The following is a 27,631-nucleotide window of genomic DNA, read 5'->3' as shown; positions in this document are numbered from 1 at the left end:
GAACGACTGTGGGTTGTGGGAGGCAGCTGTTTTGCTGAAGTTTGGAGGTCCTAGAAAATAATCTCCAGCTAGATCTGGGCTTCCAAGCAAAGAAACTAATGCATTTCTCTCTTGGGTGAAATAAAAGGGGAAGACCTTTGGTCTGAGAAGGCACTTTAGTGCAAATGTGAGACGTGTCATTATTACAGGAATCATCATCATCAGCCTCTTACCAGCTGCTGAATGCCCACCATGTTCCAAGGAATTAAGAGGCACTATCCCTACCTCACATCAACGGCAAGGTAAGCATCACCCACAGTTCTGCCACTTATTTGCCGTATGACAAAAATACTGGTTTGGAATCAGATCTGACTTCATCATCTACAGGTGTGTGACTTTGGAACACATCATGTAACCTTGTTGAGTCTCAATGTTTCCATCTCTAAAATGGGTTGTTGAATTAAATGAGAGAATGTATGTATAACTCAACCCACACTAGGCACTTTACAAATGCTATTCCCCTTCCACACTTCTTTTCCTATAATCTTGCCATGGCTGGCACTTTGGTGGGCACAGAAAACAAAGATGACTCAGGCCAAGTCCCTTCCTACTTGGGTTGAGATTTCCCTCTTCTATACACAGGCTGGATCATTCCTCGCAGAAAGGGAACCAAAGATCTGGGGCAAAATCAGATGGTTGGGCAAAATCATGGACCTACATTTTGCTAAGGACATGAGAGAGGTGAGGCAAGATGGCTGTCCAGCCTTGAAGTGCCCTCCTCAGTGGACCCTGCCTTCTTCTGCTCCCTTCCATCTGAAAGGGCGGGCCTACGCCGGCCGACTCCATCTTGTTCTGTGTTCTCCACCTTGAGGGACTATGTCCCCGACATGACCCCTTTTCCGGGAAAATCACAGAAACCTCAGACCGCGCCTCCTCCCCTTGAGTAACCTCCCGCTCACCCGTTCAAACTTCCTGATCAAAACACGCCCAGCGACCTGCGTAACAGGACTCCGACCCTTCCCCAGCCAATCGGCCAAGGCCACGACCCTTCCCCAGCCAATCAGCTGAGGCCACAGCCATTACCTCACCAACTGCCCCTAGACCCCTATAAAACCTTTGTGCTTTTGAAACTCGCTCTCTCTCCCTGGTATCTCACCGCTGAGTCGGTGCAGGTAGGGGATGGAGCTGGAGCTAGCTCGAATAAAGGTTCTTTTGCTTTTGCATCGGACTCGGCTCCCTAGTGGTCTTAGGGGATCACGAATTCTGGGCATAACATTTATCACCTTCATTTTCAGCATTTGATTTTCAAATGTTGCCAATGCTGATGGATAAGGGAGATCAACGGGTGAATGGTAACTTATCCTCTATTTACATGACACAGCACTGGTTCCTAAACCCTTTTGAGGATCCACTACCTCATCAGACCCACATAACTCTCAGTGAGTGCTGGGGCAAGAAGTATGCTCCTGCTATATAGCTGAATAAATTGATTTCCAGAGAGGGCCAGTGGTTGGCACAAAGTTGCCCAACAGGTCAGTGGTAAGCTCTAGGACAAAGACCCTGGACTCTTGACCCCTCCTAGCCTAGTCCTTCCTGCATTCTATCCCAAGGTCTCTCCTGGTAATGTACCCTTTAGACAATGCTGTTAACTTGAGTAGACTGCAGTGAAAGTTAATGAAGTTCTGCTCCAGGTAGTGGTTAACAGGTTGTGGTACTAAGTAATCCAATTTTCTGTGAGGATGGGCATTCGTAGTCTTTCACTTGCAAGCTGTATACACTCAACTCAAACTAGCTTCAGAGATAAATAAAATCAAAATTAAAAAAAAACAAAACAAAACACTGGGGGCTTATTAGGTCCCATAACAGGGAGAAGTCTAGTAGATACCATTAGGACAGTTTCTGCCTGGCTCCATTCTTTCAGGCTCCTCCTGTGTTCAGGCATTCTCCACCCACTGAGGAGAAGCCAGCTGTCTGTGATTCCAGGCCTCCAACCTCACATGTAAATGCTCCCAGTGGAAACAGTACTTGTCTTAAATGGTACTCGTTTCCCTTTGGATATGCTATTACTAAATAGCTAGGAAGGTGTGTGGGGGTGAGGAGGGGAACCTGATGAAGTCATTAAAACTCTGGGGAGGTTTATAAATTAGAACTCCCCAAAGGTGTAACCATAATAATAACTGACAAAGTTAAATCTATGGCATCAGCTCTTCTGTACTCCATTTTGGGATAAGGGAATCTTTTATAATCACTGGACTTATTTATGTTTTATATACTATTTATGGTGCTTGAAATGCTCAAAAGGATCAGCTATACTAAATTTGTAACTGATATATCATTCTTTTGAAGGCAGTTTAATCAAATTTGTTATTGTTTAGATATTCAAGAGGCATTCAATGTTTTAGTGAATACGAGTTTGAAAAATTGAGCGCTGAAGTTCATGGAGTAGCGCGTATTCCTCTCAAGCCCAAAGGTCCCCAGACATTAAGCAATCTAACAAAACACACAAAAATAAAATCGATCATTGGATTTTTTAAAATGATATTAATAACTATTATAAAACTATTTGTAAGGGGTAAATTAGCAGTTCTCTACATTTATTCTTTCAACATTATATGACTCTTTGTGTTATGATGAAAGAGATGCCCATTTAAAACTTTTTCAATGGTCTATTTGTTTTAGAAAGCAGAGTACAAAGTTAAGTACGAGTCATGAGTTAAGGTTATCACCCCACTTCACTGAGGTATTTGTGGCCTCGCCAGCTACAATTTGGTATTAAAAATCTCAGGGTTTTTTGCAAAAGGACATAAGATGTGCAGTGACCAGCACCGGGGCTGGTGTCAGATGGGGTGATTCTGTGTATCCCAGTTCCCTCACTTAATCACTTAGTAGTTACTGTGTAATACACAATCTAACCAGTTATGGTAATCTCTGCCGTTTCCCCCCACCCCTGCAATAGGCAAGTAACTATGTTCCAGTGACAATGTGTACAATACAAAGATATTTTTTTTTGTATTTTTTTAAGGTTTATCTATTTATTTTTGAGACAGAGACAGGGTAAGCGGGGGGGGGGGTGGAGAGAGGGAGGGAGAGAGAGAGAGAGAGGGAGAGAATCTCAAGCAGGCTCTGCACTACCAGCACAGAGCCCAATGTGGGGCTCAAACCCACAAAACTGTGAGATCATGACCTGAGCCAAAACCAGGAGTCAGACGCTTAACCGACTCAGTCACCCAGGCACCCCAAGTACAAAGGTTATTAGTAAAGCTTTCTGAAAGTAAAAGTCCTTAGGAAAAGCAAGAAAAGTCCTTAGGAAAAGTCAAATCCATTTTTCAAAAGAAGTTGGGTACAAACTAGACAGAAGTATTAGGATGATAATCATCTCACTGTTTGACAACAACAAAACAAACAGCAGTCATTGGAATTAGGCTCTTTATTCATGTTCTTTGTTTCAGAGTCCTGGTAGTTGCTATGGTACAGAGGGCACTTCTGGCACTTGGTATCACGGAGCCAAGACATGCTCAGACCACACTGAACCAGAGCACCCTCCTCTGACAGGCAGTTATAGACACTCCAATCAGGGACAGAAGGGAAATACCACTGAAATGACAACCCCAAGTCAAGGCTTAGCTTCAGTCTTAGGCTGTCATCCTGGGACATCCGGGCTGACCTGGAAGCAAGCCAGCATAGAGAAGACTAATTTAGAGTGAGTGCTCAGCAAGTTTAGAACACTATCCAATCTACAGGGGATACAGTATACTTCTCCCTGTGGGGGAGCTTGCCCTGGCCTTGTCTCTTAGCTCCAGAAGGCCAAGGATCTTTGACTCATTTATTCCTTCAGTGAAACTTTACTGCTGTCTGTTCTGTGCCAGGCTCTGTGACAGGCCCTGTGCCGGGTGCAGAGGACAGAGAGAAGAATCGGACACAGTTCTTCTTACCTTCAGGGAATTCAGAATATAATAGAAAAAGCATATATTTATAAAGCAACCATTGTGATTCAAGGTAAAAAGGACAGAGGGAGGATTCGTAGAGACTTGGCCCTCAAGGAATTTAGAGCCTCGCAGAGGCCTACAGGGCACAACAACAGAAATACATGGCAAGCTGTGGCGATGACCAAAGGGAGGCTTCCACTGTGCACTCTGGCAGCACAGGAGAGGATGGCATGACATCCACTGAATAATGCAGTGGGGAAAACTCACAGCCTACTGAAGAAGCCTGAGCAGCCTAATCTGGCTGAAATGGAAGTACTGAATCCTACTACCCTGGAGAGGAGGCTGCGCAGCCTTGGGCTGACCTCTATGGGTCCCTCGGGCTACCCAACAGACAGGGTGCCATGTCTCTGATCTGTGGCTGCAGCTGCATGATATCCCATGGATACGAGGGGGGATTGGTGACCAGGAGAAACAGGTCCAAATAGAGCATCCAAATAATGAGGGCCTGAAGTACATAATAGTGGCCTAGGAGTGAGGGCATCAGGAGGTGGGGAGCATGAGCAGCACCACCAGGTTGAAGGGATCGGAAGATGATCTGGGTACATATCAGCAGCAGGAGGTCCCTACCTATGCTTTCCTGCACTCCCAGACATGGGCCATGTGTGCTGGATGGATCCATTCTAAGGGTCCCAAGACAGGGGGGGAACATCTACAGGCAAAGGACCACAGGCTCTGTAGTCCTCTCTTCACACTTCTAGATTAGAGGCCTCCAGTCTGCTGTCCTCTTTTCTTCACAGCTGCCATCACCTGCCCAGTATTTTTCATTCTACCAACCTGAGAGGGCTAGAAATGGGCTTAGTTAGGATACCAGTATCATGGCATTGGACCCAGGGCCCCAAAGGCTTGGGTAATCGGCACAGAGTTGGAGTGCCTCCAGCTGTTTTTGTTAGTCATGTGGAACATGGACAAGTTGAGCCAGCTTAAAGTTACAGGGCTGGGCAGGAACTTATCGTAGCCTAAACTGTGGGCCCACGCAGGCCTCCTTCCCTTTCCATACGTGTTGGAAACAGCTCCAGCCTGTTATCATTTCTTCTTCACAGAGGCCTCCACCTACACCATCTCTCCAGCCTCTGTCTCTATCTGTGCCAAATTCTCTCTCTTCCTTAAGGTGCCAGGACTCCTACCCTGCTGCTCTTTTGCTTCAGAGCCACCATTGCCCACTCTGTTCCTCTCCCTAATCCTCATTCTGGATTACTTCTGTAATTGGATTACAAATGTCGGATTACCCAACCCTCTTTTCTTGCTATTCCTGAAATATACACACAGGCCCTTTGCCTATGCTAATCACTAAGGAGAAGCAAACATGAAGCAAAGGGGAAGGAGAAAGGGAAGGGCAATTCAGAGATGGAGAAGACATCTAATGAGTGCTGGTACTGGACGGCTGAGGTCCACACTGGCATGTGACTGAGGTCCCTTCTTGGATGGTTCCAAAGAAGTCTTGATATTTTCATTTTCTCCATCCCTTAGACCTTGTTGGAGAACGGAGCTACCCCCCTGTTCCCATCTATTTGGGGATGGTGTTCAGGAAAGCTTTGCAGAACAGGAAGTTTCTACTACTCAGGAGAGGGTTGCCCTTCCCCAGCTCCTCCCTATACCAGCAGCTCTGTCACCCCCTCCACTGCCATCTCGACAGAGGTCTTCTCTGACAGTGGGATTCATATGAAGGAGAGATAAGTATTCATTACCCCACCCAACAACTGGCAGCCCTACATGCCAGACAAAATGTAGACACCCTTTAGCAGGCGATGAAGAGCCACAAGTAATTTTCAACCAGGGAATGTCAATAGGAAGCACCTTACATTATGCAAGGCTCTCAAGAATATTTAGGTAAATGTACAAATGAGTGAATGAATGATCATAACTGTGTGCTGGGAGAATAACTTTGACAAATGGCTGAGAGGCTAAGGGAATTTTAAGAAGTCACTCTAAGCCATGGACTTAAGCCATATGCAGGAGTAGGTGAAGTTAATCTCTGCTTTCATCCTGCACGACTCTTCCCCATAGGACTGGGGCAACCGCCAACCCCTAGCCTCCTAGGCTATGCTCCAAGACTAACACTTGCTCTCTGGGCCATTACTCAGCACCAAATATAGTTCTCTGATACAAGGTATTTTTCTCCTAAAATAGGGAGGAAAACCAAGTATCTCATGATAGAATTTCTGTTACAATAATAGGCTATGGGGAAAGAATCTAAAATAAGAACAACCAATCTGGTATCATCTGAGAGACCCACCACTGGCAAAGTTTAGCCCCAAACCTATCAGACAAAGAGGCAGCCCTACTCCACAAACGGTATTTGTAGCAGGTCCAAAAAAACAGGCCTGATTCAGAGGTCTGAGGTCCAGAGACCTTCCTAATGGTCTTCCTAAAGACATCCTCCATGGGTAAAGAAGTGGCTAGGCCAGAACAACATTCTGAGAAAAATGGGCCTGGGGGAAACCCAGAAGCCTGGTCAAGCCCTGGGGCAGATGACTCCAAGCACAATGAAGATGCAACTAAGACAATGACATCAAGAGCTACCATCACCTCAACTTAAAGCCCAGCATCTACAAACTAGCTGCATTGATCTTCTTGAATTTTCTCCCACTTCTAGCCCCATAAACTGTGAGCTCCTTGAGGGCAGAGACCATGGGAAGTTCTGTCCAATGCTTTAAAGTCCTAATCCATGTCCTTTTCTCATCAGGAACCATCCTAGTAAATGAACTTCAGGTTCATCTTCCATAAAAGTAATGCCATCAGAAACAATATGTGCACCTGGGTGGCTCAGTGCATTGAATAACTGACTTTGGCTCAGGTCATGATCTCACAGTTTGTGAGTTCGAGCCCTGCGTTGGGCTCTGTGCTGACAGCTCAGAGCCTGAAGCCTGCTTCAGATTCTGTGTCTCCCTCTCTCTCTGCTCCTTCCCTGCTCATGCTCTGTGTGTGTGTCTCTCTCAATAATAAATAAATGTTAAAAAAAAAATTTAAAAAAAATGTGTGCCATTATCAAGGGCCACTAGCATTGAGCTTCTCATTTTCTCCTTAGGGAGTAAGCATTCCAGATAAGGAAGGAAGATTGAACACAGCTGCAAAGCTGGAGAAGGTAGGTGACCTCATGATCCTACTGTTTGGCCCAATTCCTCTAGGACAGAGAACCTATAGAGTTCTAAACATGATTAAAAGGGTGTGTGTGTGTGTGTGTGTGTGTGTGTGTGTGTGTGTGTGTGTTTGTTATTAAGAACAGAACAAAACATCCAGATCTTCCTTCGTGCCAGAACACCTGCGTGTAGCCTCACACCTGGATGAGTGGTGAGTCATTGGAAATGATGAGTCCTCTGACTTCCCTTTTGAGATCAGAGTCTGCTACGGAGCCAGCATTTGTTGATCATGGAGCATGCAGACACTCTGTCTTTCCTAGAAATGAGAAGAAGAAAAATCCCAGAACCAATCCTCTCATTTTACAAATGGAGACCTGACACCCAGAGAGTTCAGGTGATATGTTCAACATCCCTCAGCAAGCCAGTGGCACAACCAGGACCACATCATGGTTTCCCAACTCATAGTTCTTTCCACTGTAGTAGCTATGGAAAAATTTTAATTTTGCTCCTTGGAGGAGAAGGAAAAAAGGTAGGGAGCACAATATTAAGTTTTTGGATTCTCTGTAGGCTTCAATAACTTCTGTTAACCTGGCCTCCATTATCCTGGCTGTGGTTGCCTTCTGTGGTTTCCTTTCCATGGAAAATTGGGTCCTAAGTCAGTTTTTAGCTTTCAATTGGCTCAGGGTTCTTATCAGGGCTGGTGAAGTCCCCATGCACATGGCTCAGGATCTCTCGGTCTGTAAACAGGCGGAAGGCAATCTGCTCACACTCTCGCTTGGTCCCACATTCAAACAGACACCCAAACAAGCCCTCCTTTTCCAAAGCAGCCAAATCAGAGTAGCCACAGGGCCCGCAGTGCAAGATCCAGGGGTGGGACCAGCAGGCAGCATCCAAGGGGGTCTGATTGAGGTAGATGCCTAAGTTGACCCTCCGCTTCTTACAGGTTGGGTGTGAGTACAAGAGCCATGATTCAGACAGTGTTCCAGCTTCTTGCTCTAGCCTTAGTGATCTGTCCAGTAGAGGGCTCTGCTGAATGGTAGAAGCGTCTTTGCCATTAGGGTCCTGGCACCCACGTAAGATCTCCGGGGGCCGGAAACTCACCACACTGCCTTGGCAGCCATGCGGGGGCTCACAGAGCTGTCGGCTCAGGGCTAGTCTCTGAAAGCATTCACCACGGTCATCGCTGAAAGCCTCCGCCCGGCACCTGTTTGGTGTCCGGGCACTGCAATACAGCACGGGGTTGCCACCCCTCCCAGTCACCTCTGCCACTTCGCACTCCACTGTTGCCATGGGCTGAATGAGCCTGCCGTGGTGCCATGTGGCCCCTAGATCATCACTGTAGATCATCAGGGAATGAGGCTTGGCTTTACATGGTAGCCGGAAGCAAAAGAACCAGTAAGGGATGTAGTAGGCATATGCAGGGATGACCAGCCTCCCCGACTGTAGCTGGATGCCATGACCTGGGCCCACAGCGAATGTGGCCCAACGCTTCACCTCTGCACCAATAACCTCTTCAGTCAAGTCCCTCACCTCGCTCCATGAACAGCCAGTGTCTCGACTGCAGATGAAGCAGAGGCGGGCTGCATTCCTGCCTGACATGACCTGCTGACGCTCGGTGACATGGTCTCGCACACAGATGAAGAATAGGTATACACAGCCGCTTTTCTGCTCCCACACAGGACAGGGGTTCATGGTCCGATGCCCAGGTAATGTGGCTTCCATCAGTGGCTTCAAAGGTCCCCACTAGACAAGGGGAAGGGGGAGAGAGCAGGAGTGAGAGACTAATAGGAATACATGAGGCTCATTAAAAGCATTAGTCTTTTTCAGTGATAAGAAAGAAATGATATTAAAATCTATGAAATCATGAAGGCTCAAGTAGTCACTAAATTCTCAAACATTACGGATGATTTATAAGGCTGGGAAGAGGCAATGCTAGATATTGTATAAGCTGTCCCCTCTGTCTAGAACACTTCCTCACTTTGTCTAGATGCCCAATTCACCCTCCAAACTCAAAAGTCCCCTCCTTTGTAAAGCTTTCTATGAACTTCCTCTGCTCCCCTCCTCTCACCAAAGCAACTGGTAGCTTCCTCTTTGTAGACACAGAAGAGTTATAGAACTTATTATATAATAATCATACTTTTTTATGTGACTGGCTCCCTTCCTAGATTATGAGTCTTTTGAGGAGTGCCCAGCACATGATAGGAGCTAAACAAATATTTTTTAAAAGAAAGAAAAACCAAGAAAAGTAGAAGGAAGTAGAAAAAAAAGAAAAAGAAAAGAAATGAAGAAAAGTAAAGCAAAGCGGACAAATATGAAATTTAGGCAAATAAAGGGAAATTTAAAACAAAGAGTTTTTCCTTCCTCTACTATCCTGGGGAGGCAATTCATAACACTGGCATTAAAAACTCAAGCAAGGAGTCAGAGATACCTAGTTCAAACCAGCCTTCATCACTCATTGTGTGACCTCAGGCAAGTTACTTGAATTTACTTTACCTCAAATTCTTTATCAATGAAGTGGAAAATGTAACAACATGCTCACACAGGAGTTGCTGTAAGGCTAAAATGAGATAATGCCTACTCAGACATATTACAAAGAAAGGCCTAATCTCCTTAATAGATTTTTAAAACTGTATTATAAATTGGTAAAAAAAAAAAAAAAAAAAAAAAATTCCAGAAACCCATCTGAAATGGGCAAAGAGGAAGACCAGACAACTCACAGAAAGAGGAAAAAACAACAAAAACATGTGCAACCTCACACATAAAACAGAAAAGCAAATTAAAATTAAAATTGATGTAGTACCTTTCATCTAACAAACTGGCAACGGCATAAACTTTGACAATATTCTGTTGGCAAAAATGTGAAGAAACAGGCACTCTCTTATATGGACCAAAGTGTAACATGCTTCAACATTTATGTAGGGCATATCAAAATTCCAGATGCATTCATCCTTTCCCAGCATGCCTAATTCTGGGAATTTATCCTAAGGTATATCTGCTCATCAAATTAAGTATATATAAGATTACTCACTGTGGCATTGCTTGGAAAAGCAAAATATCATGAACCCAAATATTCATCAACAGGGGACTGGTTACATGAACACACAATGCAAGAGATGAAAAAAGAAAAAGGAAGGCCTCTACACCTTGAGATGGAAAGATCTCCCTAACATATTGTTAAATGAACAAAGCAAAGTACAGACCAGTGCATGCAGCATGCTACTTTTTGCATCAGAAATATGGAGGAAAAGGGCTTCCTGTAACAGCGAACTAGGTAATTTGAACCAACATTTCCATTGAGACTGGAGATGACAGATAAAATATTAAGACAAAAACATCTGGCTAAAAGCATCAGGGAGGAAACAAGACAATGAGGAATTATAGGCCAAGAACTGAGAGAAGTTCATTCAGAAAGGTTGACCTGGTATTTCAAGTCCTTTTTCCTCTCAGGGTATCTCTGCTAATTCTCAAAGAGATAACTGAAAAGCTGAGAAGCTGAACAATTTGTTTGACAGCCTTATGGGGCTAGGAGGACAAAAATTTGGGGCCCTGGTAAACCCCCATGCTTTAAGATGGAACTTTAAAGAGCTAAATGCAGAGCAAGGGTGAAACTGAAGTAGACTAGCCTTCACAACCACCACTCTAGAAAACTGGCTGGCATTATCTCCTGAAGGGGAACATAAACATACCCTATGATCCAGTAATGACATTTCTAGGCGTAAGTCCAGCAAAAATGCATGCACGTATTAGCAAAAACATGTACAAGAATATTCAGAGAAGCCTGTACACAAGAGTTCAGATAAACCTCAAAAATACTGAACAAAAGAAGCCAAATATAAAGAATAAAGATTAAAAACAAGCAAAACTAAACTCCAGAGCTATAAATAAGGATAGTAATTATCTCTGGGAAAGAGAGGGGGGATAAGAGAAGGTTCTGAGGTACTGGTAGTATTCTATTTCTTGAGCTAAGTGATGAGTCCACAAGTGTTGGCTTTGTCAGTTCACAGAGCAGACATCCATGTTTTGTACATTTGACATTTATGTTATGTTTTCTACATATGTGTTACCACTCCACGTTATAAACATTTTAAAGAGGAGTATTGGGGCGCCTGGGAAATCTTGTCACACACTACAACACAAATGAACTTTCAGGACATTATGCTCAGTGAAATAAGCCAATCACAAAAAAACACACCTACTGTATGATTCCACTTACACGAGGTATCCAAAGTATCTAAAAACTCATAAAAACAAAGAAGAATGGTGGTAGCTAGCAGGTGGGGCAGGGGGAAATGAGGGTTGTCCAAAGAGTATAGAGCAGCAGTCTCGATGAAAACGTTGCAGAGATTTGTTGCACCACAATGTGCCCATAGTTAACAAAGCTGCAATGTACACTTAAAATGGTTAAGATGGAAAATTTAGGTATATCCTACTACGATTAAAAATTTTTAAATGTTTATTTATTTTTGAGAGGGAGAGAGACAGAGTGTGAGTAGAGGACGGGCAGAGAGAGAAAGGGAGACACAGAATCTGACACAAGTTCCAGGCTCCTAGGTGTCAGCACACAGCCTGATGCAGGGCTCGAACTCACAAACCATGAGGTCATGACCTGAGCCGAACTTGGACACTTAATGACTGAGCCACCCAGGAGCCTCTATCCTACTACAATTTTAAAAAATTTGGCGGGGGGGGGCACCTGGGTGGCTCAGTCAGTTGGGCATCCAACTTCGGCTCAGGTCATGCTCTCGCGGTCCATGTTTAAATAAACATTAAAAGGGGCACCTGGGTGGCTCAGTCGGTTAAGCGTCCGACTTCAGCTCAGGTCACGATCTCACGATCCGGGGGTTCGAGCCCCGCGTCAGGCTCTGGGCTGATGGCTCAGAGCCTGGAGCCTGCTTCCGATTCTGTGTCTCCCTCTCTCTCTGCCCCTCCCCCGTTCATGCTCTGTCTCTCCCTGTCTCACAAATAAATAAACGTTAAAAAAAAATTTAAAATAAATAAATAAATAAATAAACATTAAAATTTTTTTAAATAAAAAATATATATAATGTATTTTTTTTAAACCAGCAAACGTGAAAAAGATTAAGAGGTTTTAGCTGATGGTCTACTTAACATTAGTCAACTGTATTATGCAGCTGCCAAAAAAACAAATGCTACTTTATGTATTAAAAGACTGCATTAAAAGGATAAAAAACAGGATACCCACCTCATTGCTGAGCTGGTCAGTCTATCCTTGGAGCCCTAAATTCAAAGGACCATTCTTTGAAAAAGGACACTGACATCCCAAATCAAATCCCAAAGACAGTAATCACAGCTTTCAAGGGCCCAGAAACGAAATCAAGACTGTGGTCTTAAGAGCCACTAAAAGAATGAAGCTGGCAAGCGCCCAAATCAAAAGACTCAGAATGTATGAATACTGCTTTCAGGTACATCAAAGAGCATTCTCTGGAAAAGGGACTTTCTATTATGTATAGATCGGATGTCCCAGAAGCTGGAACAAGACCAACGGGTAATTATAGAGAAGTACAGGTTGTCTCATTCCAAAAACAAAAGTTAACAGTTGCCACAGGATTAAGTTCCTCATCTGAGGAGTTGTGTAAGCAGATCCTTTATAGAAGATGACTAATGTTGAATTCCTACTATGCAATTGCTATTATTAATTACATTTTATAGATGATGAAACAGAGAAGAGTCAAACATCCCAGGTCACATGGCCAATAAATGGTAGGTCTTGCCTGACTCCAAAGCCATGTTCTTAACCCCTAAGATATTAGTAGCTACCAAGAGAATACAGAAGATCTCTTTACTGGGGAAGAAGCTAGGCTGATGACTCTTCTAACTTCAAGATTCTACAGACAGATAAATCAGAGAATGGAAGGGATAAAATACAGAGAAGGGAGAATGAGTTCAAGTGGACACATCTGTGAACGTTTCTGAGGTTACACAACAAGCATGGTCCAGTAAAAAGTGCTCAACAGCCTAACTGTCTGCAATAGAAAGCAGGGCAACACGACCGCAGGCAATGCCTGTCCTGGAGGGAATAAAAAACTAGAACTCCAAGGTAGGCTGCCCCGCTGGGCCTCTCTGGAGGCCAATGATACAAGCAGAGGTGTGGTCCTAGGAAGCAGCCATGAGGAAGGCTCATGACATGATGGGTGAAAGAGCAGGGACTGAAGGTTCCCTAAAGTAAAAATCATTTCCACAAGGAGATGTGAGCAAGTCATCCAGAGCAGAAACAGGGGTTTCTGGCAAGGCCCACATTCAGCAGAAAAGCACTTGCGCTGTAATAGCAAAAAAAGAAAGAAGAAAAAAAAAAAAAAGTCATCCCTATAGAGGTAATGTTTTCATGGTGATATCTCCATGAGTAGAAAACCAGCAGGATTAGAGTGCCTATTATAAAGATATATATGTTTGTTTACAAAAGGCTCTCAAATCCATGGTCTCATCTGATCCTCACTTCAACCAGCTCTGCAAGAGAAAAGAAAAACGGGATCTGAAATAACCCTATACTCACAGGCCCAAGGGCAGCAATCATTCTTTGCTCTCGAAAAATGCAGTAAAAATGTGCTACTTAGGGGCAAGGGCTCCAACCCCACCTCTGCTGCTTAGTAGGTGTGTGTCTGAGGCAAACCACTTTTAATCCCATTTCCTCCTTTACGATGGGGATAGTATGCACCTCACATAAACCATGCAGAAGGGGGAGGATTGTTGTTATCCTTGCCCCCACCATCTGCTAGTTGTCTTGAACAAGCTACCTATCTCTTGGAATACCAGGATCCCTGATCAGAAAACTGGACTAACGATGCTTCCTTCCTTCCCTGGATGACTTATAAGAACAAAAGAAAATGTGAATGAAAAACACACCACATGTTAGCTGAATTTGAATGAACCGTGGAGGCCTCTGGAATCAGAGATGGAATTTAAAGCCTGTTTCTGCTGTTTTATTACAGCTATGTGACCATGAGCAAAGTAGCAACCTCTCTGAGCTTCAGTTTCGTCATCTGCAAAATGTGACTGACAACCGTGCCTATGTCACAACAGAGTGGTTATTGAGAATCTAATGTGCACCTAGCACACAGGAAGTACTCAGTAAGTGAGAGCCATTGCTTTTACTGTTTCTTTTTTTTCTTCCTCATCTCCCACGCAGGGTTCTTCCAGCACAGATGGGAAAGGGCACAGGCCCTGAAGTGCTCTAAGCAATGTGGAGAGAGATTGAGGCTGAGAGCCAGATCTGGGATCAGGAGTCACCTGTACCGAGTGCCCAGTCCTCAACCCTCGCCTCAGCACCAGGTGGAGAGCATCCTCATCCCTGCTCGTGGAGCGCTTCTCTGCAAAGGCCAGGAAGGTGTGGGTGGGGGGGATGTAGAGCAGGGCTGGGATCCGGTAGGTGATCCCTCTCTTGTCTTCCTGCTGGAACAGAGGGCTGCTGAAGGAGCACGATGTCACTTCTTCCATGACCTCTGCAAGGATAGGAGGCAGCTAAATATGGGGCCATACCCAAATGCTGGCCTGTGCACAAGTTCTGCTCTATCATTCTATTTCTGAAGATCACACACAGGGAGGCACGGATGTACTCAAACGTTTTACTTTTTTGTCCAAAGGTAACACCATGGTCTCAATAGCACAAAGCAAGCAATACGCATGCTCATTGAACAAATCTATCCTCCACACTCTGGGGAAATCCTATGCAGCCTGTGTCAAGTATGTCTTTATGGAGATTCTACATGGGCTGCTGCCAAGCATCCAGGGGTATTACCAGCCTGGGTGGTTTCCCATGTCAATTTCTGTGGAGGTTTTAGGCCATTCGGATAATATAAATATAAATCCAAATCCATATGAGGAAAAGCCTGTGGTTAAGAACTCTCTGAGGAAACTTTCCCCCTCTATTAGAGCCTAGGATAAGAGGCAATCTTTATCATCTCTCTGTGTCAGCAAAAAGAATTCTTTTTACCTAGTCCACCATACCAGGGGGTGCAGACTTTCAAGGGACCTAGTTTCACGCAGCAATCTTAGTTCCACTACACCATGTGGGCCCACAGTTTCACTCACTGCAACAGCAGGTCTACTAAAGCCCAAACTTCTAGGTAAGTAAGAGCAGCAAACATCCAGGGCAACTGAGGTCAGGTTAAGGGGCTATCTAGTGTGGTTTTCAGTTTACTCTTGGCTTCTAGGTCCCTGGGAATTTCTCTTACTTTCTTGCAATTTCAGCTATAAAGGACTTTGTTATATTTTATCTACAATGTTACAGGTTAGCTAGCCTGTCATAATGCTGAAAATGTAAGTCTGCAGGTACACTTCTCAAAGAAATCAGGGGTTCTACTTCTCAGAGGCCCAAAAAGGGAATCAAGCCAGACAGAAGCAGGCTTAGAATTTTTTTATCTTTCACTGTCATTCAAACCCTTTCATATAAATCACTTGTAAAAATTATCAGACTATAAAAATGAGGCCCAGAAGGCCTTATTCATTTATTTAGTAAATACTTCTGGGTGCCCACTCCAAGTCAGGCCAAAAGGTAGGTGCTGAGGCGACAAAAAGGAATCAGAAGTCCCTGCCCACATCCAAGTGAGGGAGACAGACATACAGGGACAATTACAATATCATGCAATAAGTGCCACATTAGAGGTCAACATGATAGCGTATAGGAAAACAGAAAAAGGATCTGTCTAGATCAGGGCAGTGGAGGGTTTCTGGAGAGAAAAAAACTGAGTCAAGTGAACTCCTGCCTCATATCCTTATGCTCTGTGCCTAGAACATTCTTGTTTCACATAACCACAGAGTTCACTCCCTAAACTCCTTCAGCCCTGTTCCAATGTCATCTAATCTATGAGGCCTTTCCTGACAACTCCCCTGCCCCTCTCTATCCCCTCTCTGCTCTCTTCTCCATGCCACTTATCATCCAGATTATACTTGTTTAATATATACTACACAACAGAAGCTCCATAAAGGGCAGGGATGGGTCTGTTCTATTCACCGCTACACCATTATACCTAGAACCATGCCTGGTAATTGATAGGCACTTGACGAATTATCTGTTGAATGACTGAATGAATGAGTGAGCTGGATCTTAAAGGATGAATAGTGAGTCAGCCAACTGAAGGGTGAAAAGGGCAGAGGGGGTGAATGTGAAAAGCCTACAAATGATAGAAAACAGTGAGCTGTGGGGACTGTCGATAGTGCAGCATGACTAGAACAGAGTGCAGAAGTGGGACTGAAGGGGTCAGCAGAATCCAGGTCCTGGGAGGCCTTGCTACCTTATTAGGGTGTTTATCCCACAGAGAGGGAGCCACTCAAGAGTTTTTGGCAGAGGAATGGCATGATCAAGTATGCATTTTAGACCAATCTCCCAGGTAGCCTGTGGGCAATAAACTGAAAGAAAAAGTTGCACTGCTTTTGGCCACAGGTGCCTAGTGTCAATCAAGACAAATTTATCCAAAGGCATACCAATGATTCACTTGGTCACTTGTTTCTAACTTAAAGAAAGAAGAACCGTGACTCACTATCATGAGAGGAATGGGGAGTTAGCCTCCGGAGTCCAGAAGAAAAGCCTCCTCCCCTCACTCCCAATTCTGTGCTCTCAGTAGCAGAATTGAAAAGCAAGTGGGAATTGTCTTCTTCACAAAGTACTAGAGCACACCTCTCTCTCCTCAACTCAAGCTCTCCTGCCAGAGAAGGTCAGGCTCTCCTAAGTAAAGATCTGTCCTTGAGCCAAGCTGGCATGATGGTTAAGAACATAGGATTAGGACCCCACTAGGACGACCTGACTTTGGGCATGTTATTTAACTTTCCTAATGTTTCAGGATCCTCATATATAAAACTCAGTAGAGTTGTTGAGAGAATTAAGCTAAAAATTGAAGTGGCTGTTACAGAGCCCACGCCATAGTATGAGCTCAATATATAGCAGTTATTATTTTTAGACTGTCAATCACTACATATTCTACAGTTGACCATTGGACAACACAGGGATTAGGGGTGCTGACCCCAACTCTGGGGGGCATAAACTTTGTGTATCACTTTTGACTCCCCTCAAAACTACAAATAGCCTACTGTTGACTGGAAGCCTTACCAATAACATAAATAATTAACACATATTTTGTATGTATAGATGTATTATATACTATATTCTTACAATAATGTTAGAGAAAAGAAAATGTTAAGAAAATCACAAGTTATAGACAACACATTTATAGTACTGTACTATATTTATTTAAAAAATGCTTCTTCAAGTGAAACTGCAATTCTAAGCTGTGTTGTTCAAGGATCAAGGGTAGTCTTATTCCTTGAAACCTGTGGATGGTGATGATGATGATGATGATGATAACAGTTACAACTCTCTTTCTTAAAAGTATTTAAATCTGTCTACGCCTCTGGGAAAGATTGTGTTTAAACTCTTATGCGCCCACACATTAATTACAAGTGAATACCACACTATTAATGATCAGTTAACACATGATTATTAGCTCACACCCATGAATTCCCTGGGTGATAATAATAAAGCAAAGAATAGGCATGGAGTGGGGAGGAGCAACTAGGAAAAAGGAGAGGGAGAGGTAGTGGGGACAGCACCAAAGCGGAAGCACAGCTTCTCATATGGGGCTTGATTCACATCCCATCTATACTTCCGTGTGACCTGGTGCTAGTCACTTAATCTCTCTAGGTCTTGGGACTCCTATGCTTGTAAAATGTAGATAATACCTATATAAGATGACCAATATGAAGAACTACTCAAAAGTGCTTTCTAAACTTTAAACCACTATATAAGTAAAAATATTAAAACTTCCGATGTCTTCACAATTTCACTTATGGCTTTGCTATCACTATAACAATTAGAATCACTATCATTAACTTTTTGTTAATTATGGTTATGTTGATCATGGTGACGACAGTGGTAAGCAGCATAGATGACTCTGGCACTGAAACCCAAACTTTAACACAAACCATATACTGGGAACTAAGGATAGAGAAGGATTAGATACAGTTCTGCTTTGGTGTTGTTCATGTTAGCAGAGAACTCAAGCTATTAATTGCTACTCCATATAATCCTCCCTGCTCTCTTACTGGGAGAGAGTATAGTGTAGCCTGGACTTTGAAGTGTAATGTGCTTTGACACTTACTAGCAAGTCATTTTATCTGAGTCTCTTTTTTCTCACTTGTAATGAGGATAATGCCACTTATTTCTCAGCATAAAAGAACAACGTAATTCCAAAGACTCCAATTAATTCAGTGCAGCAGGCAGCCATCAGTGAACCCCAGAAAGAGGCCTCCCTAACTCATTTATTTATTCCTAACAATTAATATTTAAAAAGCACCCGTCCTTTGTCAGGCCTGTTGAGATCCAGCACTCCAAATCCCTCTCATTGTACACATGGGAAAACTCAGGCCCTCGGAGGGGAATAAGCTTTTATTAGGCCACTTAAGTTAGTAGCAGCAAGCCTGGACCAAGATTCAGGTCTCCTAAGTTGCAGCTCGGGACACTCTACAACCCATACAACCCTTTCTGGTAAGGGCTGCCCCTGGCTCGGTTCCCTTTCATCTCTAAAATGGTAATTCTACGGTTTAGGTTTGGCTTCGTTGGAAGGAAAACAAAAATAGACTAGCCAAGAATACTCTCTGGCCATGTCTGAATTCCTGGCCCACTGGAGGGCTCTGACTCAATATTCCCCTCAGACTGGATTTCCTAAGCCCAGGCGGTGCCGCCGAACCTGTCCCCACACTCAGAGTGCCCCACTTTTCGGGGATCTCTGCAATGTCGCAGCCCCGCTCACCTTCACGGGACCCCGGCTCCTCCATCTCTCTCGAGCAGAGCTGGGCGCCGGGCAGCTCTCAGGTCTCGGACACCGAAGCGCGGGAGAATGAACCACGCAGGGGGGAGAGGGAGAGAGACTGCGGAAGACACGGAAGCAACACGAAAACTGAAAAAAAAAAAAAAAAAAAAAAAAAAGGGCGACACGGCCACGGAGAGAAGGAAACACCGACAGACCCGGACGTCCAGACTACCCAGCCGGGAAGCGAAGGCGGGGACGCGTGGAGGCAGCAGCGGGTCGGCGGTTGGACCCGCAGTTGGCCGCTGCCCAGAGTCGGCCCCGCCCCCCATGGGATGGGCGCAGGCGAGGCCCCGCCCCCTCGCTGCCCCGCCGCCACAGTCCTTTCTCTCCCGCGCCCCTAGCCCAGTCCCAGACACCGTGTGGACCTGCCCCTTGCTCTCCCCGACCACCACCAGCTCCAGCTTAGCCCCGAGATTGGCTTTGGCTCAGGCCCTGGGCCTACCTCTGCTCCCGTGGGCCGGGCAGCAACCTGGCTCCGCCCCCCACCCTTCCATTTCCTCCCCCTTCATCCCTCCCCTCAGTCCCCTTGCCCCACGCTCGTATCTATTGGTTGCCTGTCAGCTCATAAGTATCACCGCCTAAAATTTCCCGGAACAGCCTGGGAGTCCAGCAAAGGTTCCGGCCCGCAAGAAAGAACTCCACAAAAAGAACCAGAGATCCAGAGCATTAGACGAACCCCTCCCCCCTAAAAAAATTAAAATTATATGTTATTTTGTACGTGTGTACATGATTATATGTTGACAAAATAATAGTATTATAATCCATTGAATAAAACCCATGAGTTCATATTGACATAATTCTATAGAATTCCAATTAATAAATGTGGACTCTGCTCAGACGATTTGAACACAATATAGCTTATTCTGAACACCTGCTTTTCTTCTGAGTCTGGAGTTTTGGTACATGCCAGGCAGAGGGTGCCAACATACCAGTCCCCAATAAAACTGCTGAGTCTCCAATGGATTCCCTAGGCAGAAACATGGTACACATGCTGCATTTTCCTTGCTGGGGGAAAGTGTGCTTAGTGCAACCCCTCAGGAGAAGGAGAGAGCATACGAAATACACATGGATTCCTTCAGACTCCACTTGTGTCTTTTTCTCTTAAGATCCAATGTGTCTTTACTACATTGCTGTAATAAAGTTGCTGTGAGTGCAACTATTAGGCTGAGTCCCGTGAGTCATTCCAGTGAGTCTATGAACCTAGGGGTGGTCTTGGGAACCCTTAACCAAATACCATATATAGTTTTAAAACTTGTAAAACAATACCATATAGTGTTGAAGAAAATGCATAGGAATAATAAATACTAAATTCAGGGGAGTAGTTACTTCTGAGAGTGCAGGGAGTAGGACATGATTAAGGATACCCAAGGGACTAATTTTTTAAGGTGGTTCATTTTATTATTCTGTAAACCTTATTATTTGTCTAAAACATTTGTTTTTAAAGATTGGCTCCCACAAAGTCCTAGGGCTCTTCACCCAGACTTCTCCAAACTCACAATCACCAATTCTGTAGATCAATCACCAAGTCAATTTTAGAAAAATATCTAAAGCTAATGCCAAATTTCTGTCAATTCTTTGACTGGTGGTCTTGGTCTTATGCCTGAGACAGTGAATTGCAATCTCTATATTTGGAGGCGATAAGATCTTGGCTCAAATCCAGACTTCCCACTCCCTAGCTCAGTGTCCTTGGCAAGTTATTTAACTCCTGTGCCTCAGTTTTCTCATCTGTAAAATGGGCACTCTTGGCACTAATCCTCATTCATGGCTCAAATGAAACAAGTTTCACTTCCTGTAACCTCCTAGGCCTCCATGTTAAAATAGTTACTCCTCTTCCAACCTTCACAGTACCTTACAGATCACTTCTGATGAATTTTGTTTGCCACTCTATTGGCCACCCTGATTGATCTGACAGAAATGGGACTTAATCCATCCTAAAAGGGTTGTATCAACAAAACTCCAAGCAACAGTATGAGACCAATCTGCAGAACTGACCTTACCTATACCCAAGGGCCAGGGCTCAACTAGGTAGAAAAACAAACAACATAAAAAAACAAACAAGAAAACCAACCAACCAACCAACCATAAGCCATCAAGGTCTGCTTTAGAAAGCTGGGTGCCATTCTCTTATATCTGTATTGACCTTAAACCCGGCCTGAGGCATTAATCTGGGTACAGAGAATGTATTAGTGTTTGCAGACTCTACCTGGGCCCACAAGGAAGTCAAGGGCAATTCTATCATCCATAACCACATTGGCCAGTGAACTGAGGCTCACCCAAATGCCTTCCAGGGCTGAGGTGGTATCATTGTTGCCTTCAGCTAAAGTCAGGGATGAATTTCATATCAACATTTCAAATAGGATGACCCTCAAGATAGGATAACTTTTTGCAGAAGGTGCATAAATAAATCAGCCAACCCTCTGGGAAGTTCCCCTTTGTAACCAAAGGCAGCTTCATCTTGGAGGAATCTCTACAGTCATCTGAGGGCTACATGATCTAATCGTGCTTCTTCTTTAAACACTTGAAGGTTGCTTATGACCCTCCCTACGGAACAAGGCACCATGTTTTCAGGGAGGGGGCAAGTTAATGCCTGACTTCCACATAGAAGGTATAGTTCTGAGGTCATATGTGATACCCCTGTTTACAATTGTTGGGACCTCCTAACTGGGACCTATTATCAATTAGGGGACACAGGTTGACAGTGTCACTAATGAGGCCTCCTGGTACCTGGTAGGCTTCAGAGTCCCCATCCACTTAAGTATGATTGAAACCAGGCCTTATTTTTGGAAAGACGGTCTGATGGCAGTTGGCCCAAACTGTCCCATACGTCCACACCAACAGTGAGGTGGCATTTGTCCACCCCATAAGGAAACAGCAATAGGTACAAGAATGGGGGTGACGGAGGCATGTAGAGGTTGTGCATTTTACAGAGAGGAATAGGAGCTGCAAGTGCACCTGATGTTTCCGATAGACTTCGCAGTAGGTTAAAGGGAATGACTATCAAATTGTGGTCAGAGCCATCTAGTGGGGGATGTCAAACCAAGTAGTCAGTCAAGTTTATGGAGTTTGCAACAGCTTGGTAGAATTGTACTAGGCCATTTTCCTTTCAGAGAAAGGCTCTAGAGGTGACTCTTTTTCCAAATGTCATGATCTAGGACCATGTCAAACCAACAAGAGAATCCAAGTGCCTGAAACAATTCAATGAGAACCAGAATTCAATGTGACTAGGCTGCCACCTGGAAGTTGTAGTAACAAGGTTGGCCTGGGGATGCTGTTAGGGCAAATATAACATCATGCCTAACAATAGTCAGGGCTGAAAACAGAATTTTCAGGATAAATCTACACAACACTCTCCAATCCCTCTCATTTTGATCATTACACCATAAGCAGCTATGAGAGTTAATTTTATGCATCGATTTGACTGGGACACGGGGTCCCCAGATATTTGATTAAGCATTATTCTGGGTATGTCTGAAGATGTTCCTTGATCAGATTACCATTTGACTCAGTAGATCCAGTAAAGTAAACTGCCCTGTCAAAAATAGGTGGGTTTCATCCAATCTGTTGGAAACCTGAATAGGACAAAAGTTGGGGTAAGGGAGAATTCACTCTATCTGCCTGTCTTCAAGCCAGGAAGTGAGCCTTTTCCTCCTCCTGAACTGAAACTTATACATCAGTTCTCTTGGTCCTTAGGCCTTTAGATTCAGATTGGAACTACACCACAGGCTCTCCCGATCTCCAGCTTGCCAAGAGCAGATCCTGGGACTTTTCAGCCTCCATAATCACGTGACCCATTTTCTTATAACACATCTCTTTATATATTCATGAACATATTCATTCTTTTTTTTCTGGAGAATCTTAATACTGCAGTAAAGACAAAGTGACCACTTTCTGGGGACAGCCACATTCAGTGGCCAAACTGCTTTACAAAGGTGTATTGACCAGGACAAGGTAAGTGAAGTAGTCAGAAATCTTGTGACTGTAGGCTGTTTTTTCAGTAGGCTGTCCCAACATTCAACAATAGTCGATGCCTATGGATGGAAGAGTGGAAAGTCAATCAAATACTTTGATTATCAGCCCTCTGCTGTTGAGTGGTTTTCACAATAAAGATTCACCACTGTCAGAATGTATGTGGTCAAGAAAAACAAAATCATGAGACAGATTAGTTTCAAGATCAAAACAGGGTAGAGTTGGCTGATTGATTAGAACAGCAACACTGTAACCTGAAAAAGTATCCTGTTGAAGCACTATTGGTAACCTCAAGAGGGAACCAAAGGCCTGACAGAGTTAGTCAGCCAGAAGTGGATGGAGGCCGTGCCTGGGCTATGTGGCTTCACTCATGGCTAGACTAACAGGACTTTTTTTTTTTCTTTTTTTAATGTTTATTTATTTTGACAGAGAGAGACAGAGAATGAGTGGGGGCGGGGCAGAGGCAGAGACACAGAATCCTAAGCAGGCTCCAGGCTCTGAGCTGTCAGCACAGAGCCTGACGCGGGGCTCGAACTCAAAGACCACGAGATCATGACCTGAGCTGAAGTCGGAGGCTCAACCGACTGAGCCACCCAGGCGCCCCTAGACTAACAGGACTTTTAACAGGAGTCACAAACCTGGCATGTAGTGGTAGCCTCTGCACCAGAAGCATAAAACTTTTACTCTGTGCCCAGGCTATGATGGTGCATGTAATGTCATATCTGGTATGATGATGGATACAGGCAATGATGGTGGCAATCTGAGTGGTTACAGGCTCCGTCAGCAGTTTGATTCCAGTTGGTCTTCAGTGAATAAGCCCCCACTGTGAGCATCTACATGAGTGATCCAGACAGTTCAACTAATAGCTGCAATTCATTTTTAGTTTGTGGCCCCCAAGAGTGTCTTTTTTTTTTTTTTTTTTTTTTTTTTTTTAAATTTTTTCCCAACGTTTTTTATTTATTTTTGGGACACAGAGAGACAGAGCATGAACGGGGGAGGGGCAGAGAGAGAGGGAGACACAGAATCGGAAACAGGCTCCAGGCTCCGAGCCATCAGCCCAGAGCCTGACGCGGGGCTCGAACTCACGGACCGCGAGATCGTGACCTGGCTGAAGTCGGACGCTTAACCGACTGCGCCACCCAGGCGCCCCCCCAAGAGTGTCTTTAATCTGACAGTCTATGTCTGCCAAGTGATAGACCATAGCCCGAGTCAGTAAAAATATAACATGTTTGGTCCCTAAGGAATGCTTAGGACGAGGGTCATAGCCTTCAATTCAGCCCATTGTGCTGACCAGCCTTTACTGTAGTCAGTTTCCAGAAACATCACTTGACACCGACAGCTCTTAACTTAGCTGGACCATAAGTGAACCAGGCCCAGGCATCTGACTGGGAAAGTCTCTGTAATCAAGGGCCCTTTTGAGCCAGTGGCTTTGCTTCAGGCAGCTGAGTCTTGGAATAGTCTTTCCAGAGGAGTGGGTATCACTTTTTCAAGTAAAACTAAGATGGGCAGCGGCTGCATCCCCAAAATGCATCATTTCCATTTGACTAGGGAAGGCTGCTGGGCTTTTTGTTAATTTCAAGTTTGAGTTCATGTCACCCAAAGTGGGGATGTTAGGCCAGGTACCAGGCTTCTACAGGTCGGACATCATTTCAACAATAGCTCAGTAGTAGCCTCCCAGCTGTCCAACTTTTTCAAAGGGTGTACTTGGTGCCTGCAAAGGATACGTGGCACTGCTATATTAGGAAATGGGCTGAGTACTCCAGCAGTCACCAAGTTCTCACCTAACTAAAGCTGTTGATTTTCCTTTCTCACCTCTTAGGATTCTGTATTTTGTTATGCTACTCAAGAGGAAACAGGAATCACTTCTCTATAAGCAGTAGTCCCTGAATGGGAGACTTGCAAACTTTCACACTTCAATTTAATGTATAATTGCTGTCAATAACACATTACTGTGAAAGCCATACAACAGTAACACTGAGCCGGTGTAGAGGTTCCCCTACAGTTATTTAGTTTTCCTTTCCTACTACAGACTTTGCCCAAACCCTGCCAGGTGAAGTCAAGCACTCCCCCACTCCCCCCACCAACTACAGGCACTCAGAGACCAAGCAATCTGAGACCGATATTGCAAGGCACAGCCACAGCCACAGCCACCAAGAAATCATGTTCCAACCCAAGAGTTTGAGGAAGTCACAGGAGTAGGAGAGGCTATCCTGCAGGGGGCAGCTGGGTCAGCAGGAAGGTCTTTTCTCTGACTCCTGCTCTGGGGTCAGTGCTGCCTTTTCCCTAGTTACCTCTTGGCTCTGAGGAGCACCTAGGGTTCAGGGGCTATTTTTTTGTTTGCCCACCTTGCATACTACCATGGATCTGCCCCCACAGTCCTTGGTACTTCTGACCATTCCTGTGCCCAGGGCTCCCTGTGCCCATGAGACCAAGTAGGATGGTGACTTAGATGCTTATATTCAGTAGAGTTGTTAAAAGGGAGTCCCTCTCCTCCTCAAAGACCCCCAACATAAATAGCTTCTTTCCTTAAAACAAAGGGAGAAAAGGATCAGGGGTTATAGAGACTGGCCTTGTGCCAGTAAACAAGGTCATGTATTTACTTTCACTTCAAATGGCTACCTGCTTGGTCATAACAAACTCCTAATATATTTGGTCCATTCAAACTCTGTATCTTTATTGCCATTTATTTCACCTTCGGGGAACCCTCTACTCATCAGCCACAGCCATAGAGCCTTCAGCTGGGGCCACAGGCTTACTGCCTTGTTGTCAAAACATTCTTTCCTCCTCCTGTCCAGAAAAGAGTGAACAACAACCTAAGTACCATTTGGGCAATGTGTTTCAATCCTACCTCTTGCTGTTTTGCCTCAAAAATTTCATTAACAGGTGGGACAGTGAAGGACCCTTATCCACTTGCTCAGCAGTATTTCCTACCAGACCCCAGGTTATTTTCTCACATCCTCTCACCCGACCCATGTCCTTTCTCTTGTAGAAAGCCATGGCTACCTGTATCCTGTCCTTGTTACCCAAACTGTCAGAGTAGCCTATGAAAGGGCTACAATTTTATCCTACTTGCAACTAACAGGTTAGCCTACTATTTTATCATGGATACTGGTAGAAGCCATGAGACTCCCAGATCAAACACAAAGAACTTTTACACTTACAGGAAGCAATGTGAGCAGGTTTGTGCTAGTTCTTCAAGCCCCCCTCCCCAACAAAAGTGACTTGGGGTAGGTCTAGATAGATGGATGCCTACAAATGCAGGGGGATGTGTCACAGGAAAAGAACACTGAGCTTGGGAGAGTCAACATTTTTATAGTGCAAAGTAGGGAAGAGACATTACTTCAATTCTCAAGATTGCTTACTGCCAGAACACTAAGATATCCCCCAGGAAGTGGTCAGGGTCTTACATTCACATGAAGTGAGAACATGCAGGGGTGCTCAGGGCTCATGGTAGATTGCTTCTCCTAACAGTTCTTCATTCTCTAGTGGGTCCCCTTTAACAGCATGATAAGCCAAATCCAGGGAACTAAGAGCTTGAATACTACTCAATATTCATCAATGGTTTCCCATTGTCACAGAGTTTGACACAGGGAACTCTTCCCAAAGGGCCAAAGCTCCCTCACAGCAGTCAAGACCCCCTGCAAAAAGTTCCCAGTCCTTTACTGTGGTCTCTGAACAGATCTAAGCTTGGCCTGATAAATTGTAGGGGGGGTTTGGCTGTTAAGACAACTCAACAGTTGCCATTCTTCCTTAATAGGCATTCTGTACCCGAATCCCTTCTCTCGCAAGCAAACCAGCTGAAGTTTAGAAAATTCACCTGGTTTCTGCCCACAGAAGTAAGGGATTTCCCTCTTTTCGTGCTCCTGTAGGGATGTGTCTGTAACTGCTGTCTGAAAGGAGGAGGAACCTGCTGCCCACTCATGATGAATATTAGTGTCACTAGTTATAATAGGGTGGAGAGCCAAGGCTACCAGATTAGTGAGGAAATCCATTAATGGTGGGATTCACCGACTGGAAAGTAAGCAACAACCAGGACACCTTCTGAGCAACTACCTGCCTCTGAACCTACTTTCCCAGTACTCTGAGCTTGCAACCATCTTCTCCAACCCTATTTCTAACAGGGAATAATGTATTTAAATGTATTTATAGATTTCTGGAGGAGACAAGATAGCAGAACAGCATGGAAGTTTTTTTTGTGTCTTGCGTCCGTGAAATACAGCCAGATCAACACTAAACCATCTTGCACACCTAGAAAACTGATTTGAGGATGAACACAACAATCTGCACAACATGAACCACAAAATTAAGCAGGTACACAGTGCGGACAGGTGAACTGGGGAAGAGAGAAGCTGCAAAGGGCAGGGAGCTGTTTTTGCTTGCAGACAGAGATGAGGAGGGGGGGCGGGGAGTATGAGAAAAGCACCCTCCCCCAAAGCAGCTGGAGAGAAAGTGGAAAAGTGGAAACAGCCGCAGGGACTTAACTAAAAAAGGGAGAAAGGAGAGGGTTTAAATTCCATTAAGGCTCTATAAACAGGGGGAACAGAGTCTGAAACTCCACAGCTCAATACCTGGTGGTGCTCTGGTGGGAAGGGCGAATCTCCAGGAGCAGAATAGCGTCTGGGAGGTCCACGGGCCACACAGAGAGAAGCAGTTCCATTGCTGGAAGGACATTTGGTAGAGACTGTGTGGCCGCCTGGTTGCAGCAGACCCCAGAGAACACCCATATTCGCTGGTGCTGGAACAAGGTCGTTAAGGGTGAAACCTGGTACCAGATGTATGTTGTGATTTTCCATAATCCCTGAAA

The 27,631-nt window shown here is 44.6% G+C and overlaps 1 protein-coding gene and 1 long non-coding RNA gene across 2 annotated transcripts; one reads left to right on the top strand and one right to left on the bottom strand.

Annotated features, from left to right (window-relative positions):
* The first annotated feature begins 27 nt into the window (after positions 1-27).
* Positions 28-14,294, top strand: LOC144612920 (uncharacterized). The gene is made up of 3 exons (XR_013550118.1): positions 28-281; positions 6,991-7,047; positions 14,187-14,294. It is a non-coding gene; the product is annotated as an uncharacterized LOC144612920 (long non-coding RNA).
* On the bottom strand, positions 3,389-27,631 carry NEU3 (neuraminidase 3). Its single transcript, XM_060605641.3, is given in 5 exon segments — positions 3,389-8,785; positions 14,288-14,499; positions 18,802-18,834; positions 18,837-18,919; positions 27,396-27,631. Coding segments are annotated over 5 exon segments (1,497 nt in total). The 5' UTR covers positions 27,485-27,631; the 3' UTR covers positions 3,389-7,705.

The sequence above is a fragment of the Panthera onca genome, chromosome D1 (genome assembly GCF_046562875.1).
Source record: "Panthera onca isolate mPanOnc1 chromosome D1, mPanOnc1 haplotype 2, whole genome shotgun sequence".
Classification (NCBI taxonomy): Eukaryota; Metazoa; Chordata; class Mammalia; order Carnivora; family Felidae; genus Panthera; species Panthera onca.
The sequence above is the reverse complement of the archived record's forward strand: the minus strand, read 5'-3'. Positions and strand labels throughout refer to the sequence as shown.